Source organism: Electrophorus electricus, chromosome 11 (genome assembly GCF_013358815.1).
Source record: "Electrophorus electricus isolate fEleEle1 chromosome 11, fEleEle1.pri, whole genome shotgun sequence".
NCBI lineage: Eukaryota > Metazoa > Chordata > Actinopteri > Gymnotiformes > Gymnotidae > Electrophorus > Electrophorus electricus.
Genome location: NC_049545.1, coordinates 24,091,171 through 24,114,547, shown reverse-complemented (window position 1 = coordinate 24,114,547; position 23,377 = coordinate 24,091,171). Strand labels below are relative to the sequence as shown.

General features: G+C 46.6%; 1 protein-coding gene and 1 long non-coding RNA gene across 2 annotated transcripts in view; one reads left to right on the top strand and one right to left on the bottom strand.

Moving 5' to 3' along the window:
• Nucleotides 1–17,725, bottom strand: part of sh3gl2a (SH3 domain containing GRB2 like 2a, endophilin A1) — a 33,560-nt gene extending 15,835 nt beyond the window's left edge. The window contains exon 1 of the mRNA XM_027022767.2: nt 17,323–17,725. Within this exon, the coding sequence (XP_026878568.1) occupies nt 17,323–17,367 (45 nt within the window). The 5' untranslated portion in view covers nt 17,368–17,725. The remainder of the gene's footprint in view (nt 1–17,322) is intronic.
• Nucleotides 17,345–22,043, top strand: LOC118242232. Its single transcript, XR_004776688.1, has 2 exons — nt 17,345–17,430; nt 21,307–22,043. It is a non-coding gene; the product is annotated as an uncharacterized LOC118242232 (long non-coding RNA).
• Nucleotides 22,044–23,377: the final 1,334 nt, after the last annotated feature.

Genomic DNA, 23,377 nt, shown 5'->3' with positions numbered 1-23,377 from the left:
ATTTCAGCCCATTAAACTGAAACTGAGCTGCACCAGACAGACAGACAGAGAGACGTTCAGACAGACACACACAGACTATTTTGGGTATCTAGTCATTGTGCTCATCCTGAAGGATGGATCTCAGATTAAATATAGAACAAACATAACCTCCAGCTCTAAACATGAAAGGGGGGGGGGCAGAGAGAGAGAGAGAGAGAGAGAGAGAGAGAGGGAGAGAGAGAGAGAGAGAGAGAGAGGGAGAGAGAGAAGACTGCATCATCTTCACCCTTCACCCCTGCTGGTAGAGTGGGAATCTATAAATACATTCTATCAGATTAGTGCAGAGGATGAGGGGGGACAATGCATCACTGGCTGAGGCTTTAAACACACACACACACACACACACACACACACACACACACGCACACACACACACACACACACACACACACACGCACATACACACACACACACACACACACACACGCGCACATACACACACACACACGCACGCACATACACACACACACACACACATACACACACACACACACATACACACACACACTCACACACACACACACACACACATACACACACACACACACATACACACACACATACACACACACACACATACACACACACACACACACACACACACACATACATACACACACACACACGCACATACACACACACACACATACACACACACACATACATACGCACACACACACACACATACACACACACACACACACGCACATACACATACACACACACGCACGCACACGCACACACTCGCACACACACACATACATACACACACAGACACACACACACACACACACAGAAACATCCAGAATCAGGCTTTCAGTGGACTAAGCCAATCTGGTGTTGGGAATTATGAAAGGAACCAATCACATAGCTGGAGACAAAATGGCTCCCTGAAAGTAGTGCGCTCAATTACACGCAGGTCTGCTGAGTCATCACATCACCATCTCCAAAGAACCATCACTACCTACACACAGGTACTCACACACTCCTAAAGAACCAACTCTACCCACACACAGGTGGATTTGGGTCTCGGGATGAAGTATTAATGTGCAGCAGGGCTCGTCTGAAAGAGCGTGTTGGATCGGACCATGTGGGCACACGCTCACACCCAGTGATGTTTTCCATAGCACACGACGAGGTGGGTTAAGTTGATTGCTGTGTGTGTGTCACTGATGAGAAAGAGGAACCAAAGGAATCCCACGTGATAACGAAGTGATGAAAACTAGTCAAATCTCTCACAAACTTCCCTCCACCAAAATGGTCTAGTGAAGCCCGGGGAATGGGGCAGTGTGAGCCGTGTGACAGGACAGTCCACTGGTGGCAGTGAGGCAGGGGAGCTGGATCTCTCTGAGGACATGACGTGTGCATTCACGTGTTTGTGAGAGTCAAGACAACAGACGGCTGAATAAAGGACTTCCTCCCTCCTCCTCCGTCTTTCTCTGCCATCACACACAAGGTCTCAGCCCCCCAGTGATCAGCCTCTGAACATGTGAAGACTGCATGCTGTGCACTAATCCCCGACACTCCGCAGGAACGTCACAGGAACGTGATGACTCAGACCCACAGCTTGCAGCTTCCTGTGCCCTCCGAGGGTAAACACACCCCCAGTTGCGCGCTCCGCTTCTGGAGAAGCCACCACCCTGCCACTACACTTGATGAAAGACCTCCATCGTAATCGATACTCCAGTTCTTCGTCCCTTCAATCTCGCACCCTCCATTACATAATTGACAAGGAGGATAGTGATTGATTAGTTCAGATGGGCTTTGCTAAAGTTTGTGGTTTCTGATCGCAGAGCCCTGAACAGAAACAAAGGCTATTGTTCTCCCACTAAGAGCATCTATTCTGGTCAGAATGTAAAAGCGGCTTAGCTAATGTTCTTTAAAGAAAACACTTACAGCAGCTTTAATGCACACCAAATCCCAACTTGATTAACTGCCCCTAGTCAAAAGATCTGACTGGTTTAAATGGAGCATTGTCAAAGGGTATTTCTGTATATATTTATATTGCAGCCCATCTGAGATAACAGCAGAGGAAATGATCAGAACATCAAGGTATTTAAAGATAACCGAGCACAGAGCAGAGCCCCTGCAGGAGGACGTCACAGCGTCACAGTGAGTTAGACCACAGGAACCCTGTACACCTCTTATGTAATAAGATGGAGAGAGTGTGTGTGTGTTCTGTTACTATGTGCCAATGGAGGAAGGGACCAGATGGCTGCCATATATGAGCATGTGTCTGAGTGTGTGTGTGTGTGTGTGTGTGTGTGTGTGTAATATGGATGCAGGAGCAGCTAACAATGACGTACAAAATCTTTCCATGACCAAACCCTCACACACAGACACACACACATTCAGTTGTGTATTAAAGGTCCTGGACTCGCACGACTGAATGTATGTCACATCCAGAACACACACACACACACACACACACACACACACACACACACGAGTGAATGCATGTCACATCCAGAACACACACACACACACACACACACACACACACACACACACACGAGTGAATGCATGTCACATCCAGAACACACACACACACACACACACACACACACACACACACACACACACACACACACACACACACACACGAGTGAATGCATGTCACATCCAGAACACACACACACACACACACACACACACACACACACACACACACACACACACACACGAGTGAATGCATGTCACATCCAGAACACACACACACACACACACACACACACACACACACACACGAGTGAATGCATGTCACATCCAGAACACACACACACACACACACACACACACACACACACACACACACACACGAGTGAATGCATGTCACATCCAGAACACACACACACACACACACACACACACACACACACACACACACACACACACACACACACACACACACACACACACACGAGTGAATGCATGTCACATCCAGAACACACACACACACACACACACACACACACACACACACACACACACACACACACGAGTGAATGCATGTCACATCCAGAACACACACACACACACACACACACACACACACACACACACACACACACACACACACACACGAGTGAATGCATGTCACATCCAGAACACACACACACACACACACACACACACACACACACACACACACACACACACACGACTGAATGCATGTCACATCCAGAACACACACACACACACACACACACACACACACACACACACACACACACACACACACACACACACACACACACGAGTGAATGCATGTCACATCCAGAACACACACACACACACACACACACACACACACACACACACACACACACACGAGTGAATGCATGTCACATCCAGAACACACACACACACACACACACACACACACACACACACACACACACACACACACACACACGAGTGAATGCATGTCACATCCAGAACACACACACACACACACACACACACACACACACACACACACACACACACACACACACACACGAGTGAATGCATGTCACATCCAGAACACACACACACACACACACACACACACACACACACACACACACACGAGTGAATGCATGTCACATCCAGAACACACACACACACACACACACACACACACACACACACACACACACACACACACACACACACGAGTGAATGCATGTCACATCCAGAACACACACACACACACACACACACACACACACACACACACACGAGTGAATGCATGTCACATCCAGAACACACACACACACACACACACACACACACACACACACACACACACACACACACACACGACTGAATGCATGTCACATCCAGAACACACACACACACACACACACACACACACACACACACACACACACACACACACACGAGTGAATGCATGTCACATCCAGAACACACACACACACACACACACACACACACACACACACACACACACACGACTGAATGCATGTCACATCCAGAACACACACACACACACACACACACACACACACACACACACGAGTGAATGCATGTCACATCCAGAACACACACACACACACACACACACACACACACACACACACACACACACACACACACACACGAGTGAATGCATGTCACATCCAGAACACACACACACACACACACACACACACACACACACACACACACACGAGTGAATGCATGTCACATCCAGAACACACACACACACACACACACACACACACACACACACACACGAGTGAATGCATGTCACATCCAGAACACACACACACACACACACACACACACACACACACACACACACACACACACGAGTGAATGCATGTCACATCCAGAACACACACACACACACACACACACACACACACACACACACACACACACACACGAGTGAATGCATGTCACATCCAGAACACACACACACACACACACACACACACACACACACACACACGAGTGAATGCATGTCACATCCAGAACACACACACACACACACACACACACACACACACACACACACACGAGTGAATGCATGTCACATCCAGAACACACACACACACACACACACACACACACACACACGAGTGAATGCATGTCACATCCAGAACACACACACACACACACACACACACACACACACACACACACACACACACACACACACACACACACGAGTGAATGCATGTCACATCCAGAACACACACACACACACACACACACACACACACACACACACGAGTGAATGCATGTCACATCCAGAACACACACACACACACACACACACACACACACACACACACGAGTGAATGCATGTCACATCCAGAACACACACACACACACACACACACACACACACACACACACACACACACACACGAGTGAATGCATGTCACATCCAGAACACACACACACACACACACACACACACACACACACACACACACACACACGAGTGAATGCATGTCACATCCAGAACACACACACACACACACACACACACACACACACACACACACACACACACACACACACACACACACGACTGAATGCATGTCACATCCAGAACACACACACACACACACACACACACACACACACACACACACACACACACGAGTGAATGCATGTCACATCCAGAACACACACACACACACACACACACACACACACACACACACACACGAGTGAATGCATGTCACATCCAGAACACACACACACACACACACACACACACACACACACACACACGAGTGAATGCATGTCACATCCAGAACACACACACACACACACACACACACACACACACACGAGTGAATGCATGTCACATCCAGAACACACACACACACACACACACACACACACACACACACACACACACACACACACACACACACGAGTGAATGCATGTCACATCCAGAACACACACACACACACACACACACACACACACACACACACACACACACACACACACACACACGAGTGAATGCATGTCACATCCAGAACACACACACACACACACACACACACACACACACACACACACACACACACACACACACACACGAGTGAATGCATGTCACATCCAGAACACACACACACACACACACACACACACACACACACACACGACTGAATGCATGTCACATCCAGAACACACACACACACACACACACACACACACACACACACACACACACACACACGAGTGAATGCATGTCACATCCAGAACACACACACACACACACACACACACACACACACACACACACACACACACACACGACTGAATGCATGTCACATCCAGAACACACACACACACACACACACACACACACACACACACACACACACACACACACACACGAGTGAATGCATGTCACATCCAGAACACACACACACACACACACACACACACACACACACACACACACACACACACACGACTGAATGCATGTCACATCCAGAACACACACACACACACACACACACACACACACACACACACACACACACACACACACACACACACACACACACACACACTACTATGGTCAGAACACCACCCATAGCCTCCTAATTAAAGCACATCAACAGACTACAGACCACAGAGTGCAGGTGCTCGTCTCATCACGCGTGTTTGCCACTCACATACACTCAGGATGTTTAAGAGAATTTGTCCTCTGCTCTCACGTTCTTTAAATGCAGCTGAGAGAGAAGAATGGAGCCTCACTCTCCACAGATCAGACGTCTCTCTCCTCTACACTGTCCTTTCTTCTCTCCCTCACCCCACTATCATCCATCTTTCTCCCTTTTCTTTCCAAATCTCTCCATGTTTTTCACACCTCTTCCTTGCTCTCTCCTCTCGTTTTCAAACAAGCTACCCTCTCTAAGTCTCTCTCTCTCTCTGCTTCTCTGCCTCTTTCCATCTCTCTCTCTCTCCTTTGTGTTCATACATCATCCTCGCTGGCTCATCACAGCACTCCTGGGGGGGGGGGGGTCCTGTGGGGATTGGGGGTCTAGCAGCTGTGACGTGCCAAACGTGCTGAAGCAGGTAGCTGCTTTATTCTGAGTTGAAGGATGAGATTTCAACGGCCAGCGGCCGCACACACACACACACACACACACACACACACACACACACACACACACACACACACAATAATCAAAGTGCCTTCATGTCCTGAACATTTCATAAGAGAGAAGCATTGCTCAGTGTGCAGGGTTATGGGTTAAGGGATGGATACAGTTCTCTGGACAACAGGAAGTAATAAACTGACACCACCACCTCCTAAAGGAGAGGGTGGTGTGATAGAAGAACATGCAGACATTCTCCAAGTCCTTCTAAGAGTAACACCAAGTTCCTCTTGAGTGTCTGTATGTTCTAAGTCCTTCCGAATGGCAAAATGAAACTACAGGATAACTGGGGAGGATCTGACCGCTCCACACGTGTCTAGTTACCACGTCTGTCTGCTTCTCTACAGCTGGTCAGATGATCCATGACCATTCAGCAGAGCGAGAACTCTTCTGCCACACGCCATGAGACCTAATCTGTCCCCAGTGACAGACTCAAATATTTCAACAGGTTCTCCACACACTGCTGTGTGCCAGAATGTTTTCTGTAGAGTTCTGTCCAGAGTATGGAGTTGAGAAACTGGCGTGCAATGGATGAGTTTGATTTTTTAACTGAATAGGCTGGAATGTCTCTTCTTTTAGATGTGATGTCATTAATCATCTTAACAAGGGTGATTGATATGATCAAAGGAAAAGCACAACACACAAAACACTATGTCTGGAAATGCTGCTGACTTCTCAAGTGTGTGTGTGTGTGTCTTCACTTTCACTATCGCCTGGTCTCTGCTGTCCCTGGGCATCAGTTGACACCCTCTCTACTGTCCCTGCTCCTCCAGAACTTGATGCAGTGTGCGCTGACTCTGCAACCCCTGCAATGTGGACCAACAGATGGGACCAATGGGCAGGACCAAAGGACAGTCAACCAATCAGAGGCCATTTCAGCACTCAGGTGATCTGCTTTCATGACCTCCACATCACTGCCCACTCCAAACAACTCCAAATAACTCCAGAACTTCTAATGGATTCAAACTTTGCTCATCTGTAGCTCTTTAACTGACAAAGATTATATGCTAAACAACCTTTATTGTCCAGAATACATTTATTATGTTTTGGGTTTTTTTGCTTTCTGAGAATTGGCAGAAAACTGGAGATTACCTCATTCTCAATCTGATGACACCCAGGGACTAGAGTCATCTAGCCAAGTCTCGGCCTGGACAGTGTGGGCAACAGTAGCAACTGTTCCACGCAGAAGCAACCTCTGTGAACTTCATCTTCACACGTTTGACTTTATGGCGTGAAGCTCTCACTCTGGCAGCTCTGTGCGTATTCTGTGGTTGTGCTCTGGGATTTCAGTATCCATGGCGACACTGGCTGAACTTGTCTGTGTTTGATTTACCATGATTACAACATGTTGATCATCCCAGTCATTCACACGGTGACACATAGGGTTTAACACACACACACATGTCTGCTTGTCGAGGTTTCTGACCACAAGGTCCATTGATGCTGCGTCTTTAATTTTTTTTATGCATATCGACAATGCATTTTTAACATTTTCCCAAAGAAAAGTTTCAAGGAAATTGGAACAATTCATCTTGGGAAAACACAGCCAAAACGTCTTAGTGGATTTAGGGTTAGGAAAACATAAAACTATATTTAGCAAGATTTGTGGCACTCATTTCCATGCAGTAGACCCAATAAAACTGTATCAATACTACAGAGAAACAAAATGTGGCTGCAAGAAAGTGAAAGTTTGTGGAGATATTAATTTTAGAAAATTAAAGATTCCTCATATAAAATGATTTATTTTATGTTATGACTCAGCAAAAATATTTACATAAATACATGAATCAAATTACTCTCAGGGCTTCTTGGATGTTCAATACAAATTTCAACAATCCAGTGAAAAGCAGGCAACTGTTGAGGGTCCAGAATATACAGGGTCCAGCTGAGTTGTCGTGAAAAGACCCCTATGAAATGTGCTAATACGGCTGCTACCCCTCATGAGCTCGTTACGTTTCGCTGTGTGTTAGAATAAGAGGTCACTGGTTTAACATCACACTTGACAGCAGACAGGATTCTGTTATCAATCTCTTGTGGTCACATTCACAAAAGGTTTTTGATAAATCATCTAAAGAAATCCATCAGCACCACAGACGGAACCCAGCACAGACGGCTTCCACACAACCTCCAAAATATCTGGCACAGTCGGGTTTGTGGTTAATTAACAGCATATGCTTATTAAAAATTATACTAAAGCTAAGAGAAGGAGATGAAGCAGAAGAATGTGCATACTTGTAATACGTTATATAAATACTTTACAGAATACTGAAACCAAATAACCTCTATATACCCGAAAACGGAACATGGTGCAATCTCCATGCACTTCACCCACATCTCTGTTGCGCATGTTGGCGTCAGAAACTCCCCCATAAATCACTCTCTAAACAGCGGGAGGGATGGTGAACGAGTCACGGCAACAGCTCCACAAACCCTGAGGCGCAGGTTGCACTCACAATCCACACACCCACCATCGTGATGAAGCCCTGAGGAACTCAGGAGCCCAGAAGATCTCCTGAAGGACACACAGCTGGAATGGCTATCCATCTGAGGGTTCAGTCTTCGGACAGATTAGTCACAGACACAGTCCTTTAATTCCCTGGATGCGTCTTGGATCATCGCGGAACAGACAGCACCTGAAGACAAGGAGCCGTCTCTCTCTCTCTCTCACGCACACAGTTCCTCACTGGTGTAACAGATGCTTACTAAAACCGGTTAACCATATTCAAAAAAAATCTATGCAGCACAATCTAGTTCAACTTTTAGGCTCCGTTTAGAGAGAGAGCTCGAGAACAAGAGAGAATCAGAAATTAAATCCAGCCCAACAGGTAGGTTCTGCCCCAAACAGACGTCAGTCCATCCAGACTCATCAGTTAAACATCTACTCAGGTGTACAGACAACAGAGGACTCTGTGATCACAGCAGTGTCTGGGAGGTCAGAGTAACACTTAGCACGTGGCTAATGCTACATTGAAATACTGAGTTTTCATTGCCAGGGGACTATAGCATTGATAAGACACTGTCCATACATAGGGATGCTCTCCTAGGTGGTTGTGTGTGTGTGTGTGTGTGAGATGGGTGGGCGGAGGGGGGTCTTTCAGGATTGACTGATGAGGCCTGAAGTTCTGCTCAGAAACCCGTCTTTAGCCGAGACGCTAGGCTGATCTAGCTAGCTGTAGCTCAGTTTAGCAGAGAGGCAAGACTATGAATAATGAATGAAGACTGAATAATGTTGCTGCTACGTGAGTCAGGCAGACGCATTAATAAGTGAAGCCTTTTCTGCCAGGCGGTTGCATCGTGTTGCTTTCTGCAGCGGTGTGTGAGGTCTAGTTCCCTCCTCAACTCGCGTCCCGTCACATCAGCCTGAAGGCTGGAAAAAGGCTGCTGTGGCTCGTCAAATTTTAAGCTTTGGATTTTAATGCCTAAATTTATGCCTCCAGAGGCAATTGGGTGACTGTGTGTGTGTATGTGTAAGTACCTGTGTGTGTGTGCATGTGTGTGTGTGTGTGTGATGTGTGTGATGTGTGTAAGAGAGAGAGAGAGAAGCACAAACCTAAAACTCAGTCAGGTGCTTCATATGCAAAAGTTACACTGATCTGCCCCAAATGTTTGAGATTTGAGGTATTTATCAGGTATTTAACAGTCTTCTACAGGAGACGCTCTGTGGTGTTCCCACATCAACTTCCTGCTCACAGAGGGTCGGATGTAAAGGCCATCAGACAGTCTCCTGATTCAGACACCGGCATCTCTGTTTCCACTACCAGCACAAAGATTAGCACCAGTAGAGTCAAGTCCAATTAAAGGACTCAGTCAGTACCATCTCCAAGATCACAGCACACACAGACACACACACGCACGTACACACATGCACACACTTTTATTGAGCTTAATTACCCTCAAAATAATCTCACAGTAAGAAGCTCAGAGTACGCACTCAAGTACTCTAGTGAGTGAATTATCCTCACTACAGTTTTACTCAATTACTCAAATTAGTCAAAGAAGAACCCCCCCCCCCAGCAGGAGGAGGGATAGATGCAGAAATAATGACACTGTATGTCATTGTAGGGGGGCATTGATTAGTGCTCTATGGCTATTACCCAAAATGCACTGGGGTAGAGCCACCTGCTAGTGGAATGCTGGTCACCAGTCATTAAGCAGCCCATACATCTGCACCGAAACAAGACCAGGGAAGTCAACTACAGTTCAAGCACTGTGTATCTGCATACACGCACACACACACACACACACACACACACACACACACACACACACACACACACACACACACACACACACACACGAATGCACGTCATTCAAGTGTTTAAGTATTTAAGTATTTAAATATTTGAAGTGCCCAGACCAGATGAACCACAGAGGCCTGATTTGGGGTTTCTCAGCTGCAGTGCTGGACAGGAACATCTATTATCACATGCTGGTTCACAGCAGACTGACAGGGCTCTCCAAATAGAGGAGTGTGTGTGTATGTGGTTTGTGTGTGTGTGTGTGTGTGTGTGTGTGTGTGTGTGTGTGTGTGTGTGTGTGTGTGTGTGTGTGTGTGTGTGGTGTGTGTGGTGTGTGTGTGGTGTTCTCCACAGTGGGTAACGGCCAGAACATGTAGTACAGGCACCTGAATAAAACATCACGCTGGCACAGCCTGTAGTGTAGATCCCATATCACCATCCCATTTCAGAACAAGGGGGAGGAGAGAGAGAGAGAGAGAGAGAGAGAGAGGAGTAGAAAGAGCTCTAAAAAGAGAAACTGAATTGGCAGCACTTCTCTTTACTGCGAGAAAATCTAAATAGAGAGAGACAGGACAGGGCAGACAGACACATGGCTGCCTGGAGATGTTAGACCTGGGTGTTGGAGACACTGGAGATGTTTGTTGAACCTGGATGTTGGAAGAACTGGAAATTCAAGTAAAGATCAGACATTTTTGCAAAGTGAAAAGCCCTGAATCCAAAAGATTTATAAATGAAAAACTGGACGAGGGATTAGGACTTCACTGCACTGCCTAGATTACGAACCTGAGTGACAACGCTCTCAGTCCCGCCCAACTAAACATTATGGCAAAATGTAAAAAGGTGAATATACCTTGTTGATGTTTATTACATTATTATTACAAAACTATTATAAAGACGAACTGAAGTGAGCAGAAAAAGAGAGAGAGAGAGAATGAACTAGGGAAAAGTGTAAATAGACAGCAAAACTATACAAAGGATGTCAGATGGCCTGAAAAGTCCAGTGTGTTTCTCTAATTTAGTGGCCACTGTAAACATACCCAACACTACTACTGCGTTTCAAACACCTCACATGAGGAGACGTGGAGGGAAAGACGAACATCAATGTCTCAGCAGAGGAGGGACTTCTGTCCCTGTCAGACATTACCTATCGCTCTCAGAGCAGACAGTGCACCTATTACACTCAGAATTGGCCAACTGAGAATGGAGTCCCTGCAGCAGGAAGGGAACGAAGATCCAGAAGTTTCCAGAAGGCTCCAGCTGGATTTGCTTTTTAACCCAAGAGAACAAAATTAAACATGGCAGTGGTGTCTCAGTGGTTAAGGTAATCAGATGGTTGCCAATTCCAACCACACCAACACTGTTGGGCCCCTGAGCAAGACTCCTAACCCTCAATTACTCAAAGTTGTACTCAGACATGATCGTAAGTCACTTTGGATAAAAGCATCAGCTAAATGTAAATGATCCCAGCTTTCTAGCTCTTGGTTCATTCCAGCCTTTTGTAGTATAATGGAATAACAATTTACGTGATGTCTGCTTTTAAAAGCCTTTTCTCACTGAGCACAGAGACTCTGGGACACAGTAACTGGGTGTCAGCACACAGGCAACGCGGCTAACTGAGCTGTACTGTGGAACTTTGCAGGGGCACTCTGTCCTGCTGTCAGGACGGAGGAACTCTGCAAGACAGAGGAACTCTGCAGGGACAATCTGTCCTGCTGTCAGGACGGAGGAACTCTGCAAGACAGAGGAACTCTGCAGGGACAATCTGTCCTGCTGTCGGGACTGTGGAACTGTTCAGAAGTCATTCAGAATTTTGAAATGCACACTGCCTTTCCTCTCCTCTCATCAAAGCCAGCCTGCACTGCGGTGTTCTCTCAAACACACACACACACACACACACACACACACACACACACACACACACACACACACACACAGGATCTAGAGTCCTCTAGAACTCCTCTGGCTGACATCACAGTCTTCTGAGGAGACCCACAGCTCTTACAGATCCACTGGTGTGTATGTGAACACCTTGGCGTCTAAATCAAGAAGCAAGAAGCCACACCCACCACGCATCATTATTCCAGCACGCCAGCACTCCAAGTGGTACTTACATTCCATTAGTTACATTACTTATGCAGGGGCGGGGCCTTGGCTGTGGCAGGCAGCTCTCTTTGGGGGGCGGGGCCTTGGCTGTGGCAGGCATTTCCCCTGGGGGCGGGGCTTTGGCAGAGGCAGGGAGTTAAAGAAAACAAGTGGTTTGGAGGCTCAACTGAATAACAACCCACTGCCTCAGTAAATATCACTGAATGCCAGTCTGGCAGTTTTTACAGGGTCCAAGAAGGTGGATGTGGGATGAACAGTGTAGCAAATCCAGGACTGTGTACTTCACACACACACACACACACACACACACAATTGACTCTGTATGTGCAGAGGTGCTGTTAGGCTCCTGTTAGGCTCCTGCGACTGAAGGGTCGCAATAACCATGCGTGCAAAGCCTCAGGCTTCCCTGCTGCGCAGGGAATCCCTAAAATCTTGCCCTGTCATTTTTCCCAGCCCGCAGCACACAGCTCTCGCCCTGTGGCTCTTGGGAAGAGCTGCTGATGTTGTTGTTGTAGCAAGATCGAAGCACTTGCAATTATAAACAAAATAACGCAAAAAACAAAAGGCAACTGTGTTGCATAAAACAGATGCACAAATCCGACATTCGCGTGAGTGTGGCGCATATCTTTTACCATGTCCCCATTTCATTCATCCTGCAGCTTTCTTCCACACAGTGGACTTAAAGGAACGGACAGCATGCAATTCTCCTCTATCTCCTGAAGACCAACACACCATCACACCGCACTGGAGCCGCCATACCTGACTCTTCCATACATTAACACACGTGTGCTTTAGAAATATATACATTTTGTGACGTCACTCCTGGGATCTGTTAGAGTCTCTCCTCCAGCTAAGGGTCACAGCCCCAAGTGTCCCCATCACCAGGGCGACAAGCTTGGATTCAACCGTCCATATACAGCGCTAGAGCCCAGACATAAACCCAATCACATTTCCATGGAGAGCTCTAAACATGGCAGTTCACAGACACCCACCATCCCCGCCTGACGGCCCTTGAGAGGCTCCGCCCCGAAACCACCCAAACCCAGGGCAGAAACTACTCAAACCCAGGGCAGAAACTACCCAAACCCAGGGCAGAAACTACCCAAACCCAGGGCAGAAACCACTCAACCCTGGAGACAAACCACACAAACCCAGGACAGAAAGTCTGTAGCGGGTTAGATTTCAGTTTTATGTTTTAAGTCATTTTTGAAACTCCTTAAACACATGTTTTCACTTCTATATTATGGGAGATTAAGTGTTGACTGATGGCAATGATATCATTTCAAAATCAAACCCACAACAATCTAATGGTTTTTACTGATTTATGCTTACATTAGTTTTAAGACAAAAAGTGAAGGTTGATAGTCTATGAATTTATTTTCAAAACAATCATATAATACATTTAATTAAATAATAATAAAAATGTTTTGATACAGAACCCTACAAGTGCTCAGCATGTGTGAATATCTCTTCAAAACTGATGCAAAGAACTCAAGACCCGGGAGTCAGAGCTGGCTGCCTCCTGAAGCTGGTTAAGACTTAACTTGTCTTCATGCTAAAGGGCTGCGACTTTGAAGATCCTAGTCTCTCTAAGACACACACACACACACACCTCATACAGCATGTGTTTGTGTCACTGGAGGTGGGAGCACTACATCCACTGGATCTCCTCTGAATTAGAGGCATCAGGGAAACACAGAGAACTGATGGAGTCAAGGCTGTGTTGACCACATGACACACGATTTGTGTTCCTCAACGTACAAACCACACACGCACACACACAAATATCAAACATATAAACCACACACACAAATATCAAACATATGCCTCAGAAACACTTGAAGCTGCTGTAACCAATGTCACTGTTCTTGCTAACCTCCTACTTAGCCGGGGACGATAACCACATTTCCTCAATCTCTCCGTCTGCCTTCAAACCTTAGTTCAGACACGCACGCCTAGCTTCTAGTACCGCCTAGTACAGGTAGAGTGGACGTTGAAGAGAAGTTTCCTGATTGGTTAATACAGACATATTATGTTAAAATATTCGGTTTCTGATTACAGAGACCAGGACAGATACAAAACCTTTTTTTCAACCTCAGAACTATTTCAGTTCAAGCTTTTAAGATATAAAGACACACCAGGATGTGTGTTCCTACGTTTAGTAGCAATAAATATCACATGCTGATGTTTGTCTTTGGTAATCTAGGTTTTACACAGGACTACAGTGTAAGGGCCAAATCCTTTTGTTTACATTGCAATCAAAACACATTGATACCTTTTCATGCAAAACCCCCATAAAGCACTTAACAAGTAGATCAGCCAATGATCAGGACGTTCAGAGCAGCCAATAAAAATGTGATTGTTACAAGGGTCATTTGCATACTGCGGTCTTCTCTGATATCACCATGACAAAGGTCATTGTAGCGATAATAATTAAAGGGATAGTCCAGAGAGGAGTGTCTGGAGCGTCTGTAACGTGTGAGTAACTCCCATTCTAAGGCTAATCTAGAGTCTGGAGCTAGTGAACTACAAGGCATGCTGGAATTCAATTGAACAGTCCTCTATGTGCGTGCGTGCGTTTGTGTGTGTTCCAGCAGTAGAGTAACCATCTACTCTAAAGAACAGCTCTGAGTGAACTCCCCTCCCCACCCTACCTCCAAGGCAGTGAACTCACTGACGATGTAAGTACCCACCACCTCCATCCAACCATCCACAGGCTGAGGTCAGGGTGGAGGAGGGGAGGTTAGTCTAGAGATGGAGGAGCAAGTCAGCTCCATCATGGGGGCCGCTTCTGTTTCAGGGTGATGTCACGTTTACGAAGCTTCAAATCACGCTGCCTCTGTACCTTAATAAACCGCAGTGGCACCCAATGTCTTTGTGTGTATGTGTGTGTGTGTGTGTGTGTGTGTGTACAGATGTTATAGAGATCAGAATATTTAGCCATTTATTTTCTGAAGTCCATTCCACTAAAGCACATTATTAAAATGCCAACAGAAACCCATCACACTCCAGCACTCCAGTCTCTCTGGTGAGTAAACTGTACAAGTACTGGGACTCAGACCATATTAACCGATGCCTGATGTTAGGGTTAAGTACGCTGGATCAAACTGTTTAAAGACTGTGGGACAGTCTGAGCGAGATTAAAGACAAACATGGAAAGGACCGCTGCATAGGTACACACACACACACACACACACACACACACACACACACCTGACAAACACACACACAAACACACACACCTGATTGCCTGCTTCAAATGTGTCTAATAAATTAAACTGTATATTTAAGATAAGTGAAATGACTAAACATTTAAAACAATGAATGACTTATTTTAGCAGGCGTGGGACTGGGACTGCATCAGCACACACTGTTCTGCAGGACTGTCCCAAACTGGTGACTTTCCAGCACAGCGCATCCGCCTTACTGGCCACGCTGCAGGCTACACAGAAAATGCCACACATGGCCTCAATATAACCTTTACATGATCTGGGTGGGTATATTTAAAGACGGGAAATCGGGACAATATTAACATGTTAAACGAACGACAGCCTCGTCATTCACACATGGTCACTCAAACGTGTGAAGAACGCTGACCCACATGTCCAGTCTTGAACAAGCAGGTAAAGATTCTCGACACAAGCACTCGTCATTTGACGTTTCCGGATGGAAGAGGCACGCGGCTTTCATGAGTGACCGCGTGCGTCACGACTAACTTTAAAGGTCAGCTAGGTCAACACGCGCAGTCGGTAAGGCACGAGGACACCCGGTACGCGCGCAGCGCTTTAGGAGCTAACTGGGGCAACCTTCACGCGCGGGCGTTTGCGTTCGCACGGAACCCACGTGAACCACAAGCTTGTTGGAATGTCACCTGAAGGAGGAGCGTGACGTTGTACACAGCGTGATTCGTCACGTTTATATACCACCTGGACCGGCACGGGCGCCTGCCAACGACATGACAAAGAACAGAATTCGGGACTCCCTCGAGCCCAAGCGCTGCCATTAATTAGCGCGAGGAGGATTACTGTGTCGTGACGCGGCTTCATGGCGAACTCCTCCGGTCCTCGGTCCCGCGCGGGACAGGCAGGCCAGCGCTGTCCCGTCTACGCAGGCACGCGTGGACTGAATCTCTAGTAAAATCCGGTTAAAAGAAAACATGGTGCTACGTGACATCGTCTGGACGACGACGACGACGCCGACGCCGCCGCGCGCGCGCGGCACACGGGCCCGTTTTTCCGTAGCTTCGCAGAACTGGAACGCTGCATTCGCTCGCTCTCGAGCCAAGCCCGAGTGGCTTTACCTGAGTGGCTTTGTGGAACTGCTTCTTCAGTCCTGCTACAGACATGGCTCCGGCTGGCGCGCTTCAGTCCTGCTCGTGTTCCGCGCGTCGGTGATGCTGTGCGTGCAGGTAAACCCTCGCGGATAGTGTCCGACTGCCGGGGATCTCCGCGCGCGGGGGCTGGCTCTAGATGTGGTCGGACTACAGAGTGCCAGTGTACATGTCAGCGCGCCCGTGACGTCGCCTCGCTCCGCCGCCAGCCCACTTAAAGGCCCAGTAGGAGCCTCCGCTGCGGTTACCCCACACACCGAATACCGCCAAAGATCAACACGCCGTTTCTTAGCGTTTCAGATAAGAAGCTTTCTGGTGTAAACTGTGCGAATGCTGCTTTAACTCTATCACAATGCATCAACACGCTTTACTGGGGCGCGGGTGGAAAGTGCGCCACACCGCAGCAGGAAGGAACTATTTTTAGCAACGGGAGCATGAACGTATTGAAAGGCGCGTTAGACCGTTTAAAGCTACAGAGACGATAGGAACCGCCAACCGTTTGCGCTGTCACGCGTACTATAGGGACTTCCTTTTGCAGTTTACCCGATGTGCTTTGAAATTTGTGTTTGTTGAGAAACCTCGTCATTCATATTCATGTATCAGAACATCCAGAAACCCTTAAATGCATTAGGATGACACTGTGACGCGCTGATGTTACGGGCGATGGTGTTTACGCGCGCTAAGATTCTCAGCACCATGGACAGCGACTGGGGCTCGGTTCAACAGTTAGCACGTGCGCTAGAGAGCGAGCCACACTCGCGTGCGCCCATTTCCTCCCGGAATAATCATGACTTTATGGCTTTCGAACTGGTCACGTTGTGAAGGATGTATCGGAAAGCAGAGACGCTGGGATTTCCCATTTCCTAACACTCTAAAAAACGCGCATATATCAGAAGGGATTGATTTATTCATCTGAATAGAATCGTCGTGTAGTTCAGCGCTCGTGGACGAAATCTTGCGACGTGACGGATTTTTGGAAAGCGCGCGCTGGCGTCTACATCCTCTACTGGATAAATCGTGACAATGATGCAATGCGGGAGTTTCTAGTTAAACTGTGAAATAGTAGACAAATATTCGAATTGTATCAAAATTAATTTGATAGCCAACACAGAGGCTATTAAAAGTTCCATTTAGTTACTTTTGAACCGATTTGAACGATGCGTTCACTAGTACATCTGTTTCAGGCTACCGATCCCAGTCTGCGTTCTGCACGGAGTTTGACCAACACTAGTGAACCTTCCCTGCGTATTATAGGAAAATACATTTTGCGGATGGTAACGACACCGACTACTGTTGCAATCACAGCAGCTGCAGGTCAGAGCCTTCTGCGCCTGGCAGATCCCAGAATCGCTTTAAACAACTCTCTTACCCAATACTTCACAGCGTTTATTATTATTATTGTTCACGTGCTGGCCTACACCGCTCAGCTCGCCAGTGCCCGGATGTCCTGAGACTGCACGTGCTCTATAGGCACAGAGCCCTCACAGCTCCTCGAGCTTAGTCCTGTTGCACACAATTTCGATCAAATATGCACGTGCTGATTTGGACTCCATGACACAGCACTGCGCTACTTGCAGAAAATGGTTTATAAGGGCTGCGTGCAACCCTACGATAGCGACCCAGGCGATGCATTGCGTGTGCCAGGCTAGAAAACGTCGTCTGCTGGTCGCTAATAACCTTTATGTGCAGCACAGTGAACGGGACACAGAACTGCCACCCCAGACTGGGAGGCCATCTGCTGTTACACACGCACCAGTGGGCGGCACAACACTGGCGCACTGGAGACGCAGATGGGATGTGGGTGTTTCCTTCTGCATCTCACCCACGTACATACACGCACAACAATGAACGGTGGACAGACAAGGCCCGCAGAAAGACTGCAGCCAAAAAAACCGCAATAACTACAGGATTCGGGAACTGTGGAAAATAGAGATCTGTGGCCGAAGATAAGAGATTGGGGTTATTTTATAGTACTGGCCTACCCAACCTCGCAAACTCGTGATATGCTGTACAAAGAAAACTATATCACTGGTTAAGCACATGCCTTATACGCTCCTGTTAAAAACGGTTAATACACCATTAATTGGGTCCATTTTTTCCGTTCTGCTAAAAACGGTTAATACACCATTAATTGGGTCCATTATTTATATACGCTCCTGTTAAAAACGGTTAATACACCATTGATTGGGTCCATTTTTTTATATACGCTCCTGTTAAAAACGGTTAATACACCATTAATTGGGTCTATTATTAGCTCGTTAGGTTCATACGAAAAATCAGGAATCTCTCGTTTTGATAAACGCCTCATGGGTACAGTAAGAACTGTGGAGTGGAGCAATACCGCCACCTAGTGGCCATTTGGCGCTACGACAGCTCGGGGTCAAGCACTGAAAGACTGCATTCGTCATCTAACGTTACCATCATAAATAGTCATTTACAGCGTGTGGAAGAAAACAGGTTAATTTAAACTCGCTGGAAAAATATTTAAAAAGTGTAATTTTTCAAAAGTGTAATTCTTCAATTACTTGAATCTGAACACGAAATAAAAGCCCTTAATATATTATTTTACACACAAATCACAGCTGTAACAAATTCAGTGTTACTATGTGGTCCATACGGAACTGAACAGTGAAACTGAAAAATTAGAATAATCAGACACAACCAAAACGTTAGTTTCGTGCATTAAGAAACAAGAACATGTGTCATTGTAGCACTAGTAAACCCTCACACGACAAGAATCCCAGTTAAACTGATAAAGAAGTCAGGACCACCACGTACAAATCAAAGACCAAGAAGAGAGGAAACCACCAGCGTAACTGCGGGTTGAGAGACTTCAGTCACTGGCTGACTGGGCAGGAACTGTTTTTCTCGTCATTATTTCTGAGATTATTAGTAACACCACTGTCATCGGTGTGCACTGGGAAAGCAGTGTGTGACGTCGTGGTCTCCAGCTACGCGGACGTTTCCTTAGGTTGGCTGTTTAGAAGGTACCAGTGCTGCCATCTGGTGTGCACAAGTTCTTACTGCAATAAAACGCAAACGGAAAATCTGGAACATGGCTGATAAGGGTGTCGCCATCTAGTGTTAAAGGTTTTAAATAGGTGCCTAATTTTATCTGTAAGGTTAAGTTTGTAATTGTCTCAGTGAAGTATAAACAAACTAACCTGTAAACACTGAACACACATTCAGTATTCCAGCAGCTGCAGGCAACAGATTTAAAACCTTGATGTTTGCCTACAAAGCCAAAAATGGACCAGCCCCTTCATACATGAGGTCAGTGGTCAAAGCCCGACCCGTACCTCGAGTACTTCGAACCTCAAGTACGGCTCGGCTTGAAATACCACGCTTCAGGTCTCATGGAAGACAAGCAGCGAGACTATTTTCTGTTCGGGCTCCAAGATGGTGAAATGAACTCCCGCTTGCTGTCTGGACAGCAGAGTCCCTTGCAGTCTTCAAACACAGATTGCGGAATATTTAAAGGACAACTGACCCTGCTCCCATATTGACTGACTAAACTAGTACTTACTGTAGGGTACTGCTTATTAAACTGATGCTGTTTAACAAACTCTAGCACTTGTTGTTTATTGCACTTATTATTGTCTTACACCTTATGTATTTCTGTACATTCTGTACTTATTTCTGACCTTACACACTTCTAGGTATCAGCACTGATCCCTGTATTTCTTACAGTATTCTAGTTCATTGGTATATTGGATTCTAACCTACTGTACTGCACTAGGATGTATTCTATGAGTAAATAACAAAGCACTTTTGTAGTTGCTTTGGATAAGAGCGTCTGCTAAATGCAGTAAATGTAAATTCACACCACCACACTAAACTTGCCTGTAACACTGGAAGCGCACAAATTTACACTCCCTCCTTAAATTCGCCCGTGTAAATACTGGACACATGCATGCTATCATGCACTCGTTTTTTCTTCTTCTCATGTTTCAGGTGGGTGCCTTCAGATGACATAACATCGCAGAGGTCTTGAGGTCTGTTGTCAAAGCGATGACTTAACTCTGAAATTAAGACGCAGACTGCAGCAGCTGCGAGCGCCGTTTGTCTGGTGGAACTCTTCCGAGGGTCTGTAACGAGAGAGGAGCAGCACAGAGGGAGACACGGCTGGAGCCGATGGCCAGCAGATGAACCTCCGAACTCACCAGCATGGAATTCTGTGAACGAGGGAAGAGTGAGTCCTGTGTGGAGAGCAGAGCGGAATGACAGGCTGTGGAGATGGACACACAAGAGAGAGAGGAAGTTCACAATCCTCAAAGGCATTTGGCTGGGGTTGTCTCTCTCTCTCTCTCTCACACAAAACACCTTCCCACTCCCGCTCGGAGATGGTAATGTACCAGTAATTGGTCCCAGTGCTGTGCATCTGCATCACCTTTGCCAGCAGGGGGCGTTGGCAGGCTGGCCACAGGTCTGTGTAGTCACTGTGAGAGCACAGCACACTGCTGATGCTATGCAAACCAGCACCTTGGTATGGTTTGGAGTCCCAACACTGCCACACAGAAAGCAAAGTGTGCATGTGTGTGTGTCGGTAAGCGCTGAAGAGAGTCAGCATGTAGGGAAGGAGACGGCGTGACTTGTCGTGACTCCTGACTTGGACCTGGACATTTGTAAAGCTGCTTTGTGACAACAGCTGTTGTAAAAAGTGCTGTGTAAATATATTTGACTTTGACTCACTTATGGTTGGGGTCTCACTGAATTCATCTTCAAAAGAACATTAATTGCATCACTTTGAAGAACAGAGACACCAGTTTAGGAGTCTGTGTTCACAATATAACCACGAGGAAAGGAGAAGTTCACCAACACGCTTTGTAGAACTGCTCCCATACAGGACAGCATGGTGTCCGAGTCATCTTACAGGGCACATATAGCTCAACTCTGCCATCTGCTGGCTATCACGCAGCTTAACAGGCAGCTCCGGGCCTCTGTCCTGTGTAATTAAGAAAAGCTGAATCGTCAGTGATACTATAGAATCCAAAAAGCACAAGGCACCCTGCATAAAGAATGTCTGAAGAATCTTCAAAATGGATCTGATTTTAAAGTGTTTATAGTGAGTAATCAGAGGTGAACTGCAGGTGAATTCATGTGCAGATCTACGAGGCTGAGAAGGCTAAGCATACCTTACAAAACACACACACACACACCTTAGCAAAAGCGGAGAGTTGGAGGGAGGTGTGAGAATGGAGATGAGAAGGAAAAAAAGGAATAAAAACGACACACAGCTACAGAAACAAAGGAAGAGAATAAAAGAGGAGAGAAGAACTTTGCATTTGGAAATGCGACTCCAGACCAGTCCCCTGGGAGAGCTGTTTTAATGAGTCATACAAAAAGCTGAGAGAGAGAGATGGGGGGATGAGAGAGAAGGAGAGAGAGTGGGGAGAGAGAGAGAGAGAGGATTCTCATTCTCCATTCGTACAGTGCATGTGGAATTATCCGGGCTGTCCGGGTGTGCTGGAGTTTGCGCGGCTGTCTTTAGCATGTTCCGTGCTGGCTGGAGCAAGGCCAGGTTAATTAAACCTCGGGGACGCTCCGTATTTGAATATGTCACAGGGAGAACGGCCATGGCAGGCGCGAGGCGCTGGCACGCAAACATGTTGACTATGCAGTGCGCATGAGGAGACGCGCGACGTGTATCCATGCTAATTTACTCGCGCGGCGGTGCCGTTCCTCCCCCAGCGCAGCCACTGCCTCCTCCTGGTTATTAATGTTTGTCGTTAGACACACTGCGCTTCAGGACAGAGACTAGAAAACAGCACACACACACACACATATGGGACAAATATTGACAATAGCTCGCTCCTGGGTATACTGAAAAGAAAAAGATGCAAACTGTGTTAATGAATGGTAATTAACCACCAGGGGTGCCGATCCTGGATCACTGATAAATTGGTCCCCAAGTTGCTGGAGACTCAGTCCTGAGCTAACCCCTTATTATAAAGAGATAAAGGAAAAGACATCGTTAGCATAAATTTGATGAGATAAAAAGTCAAATTATTCTTGTTAATTCCTG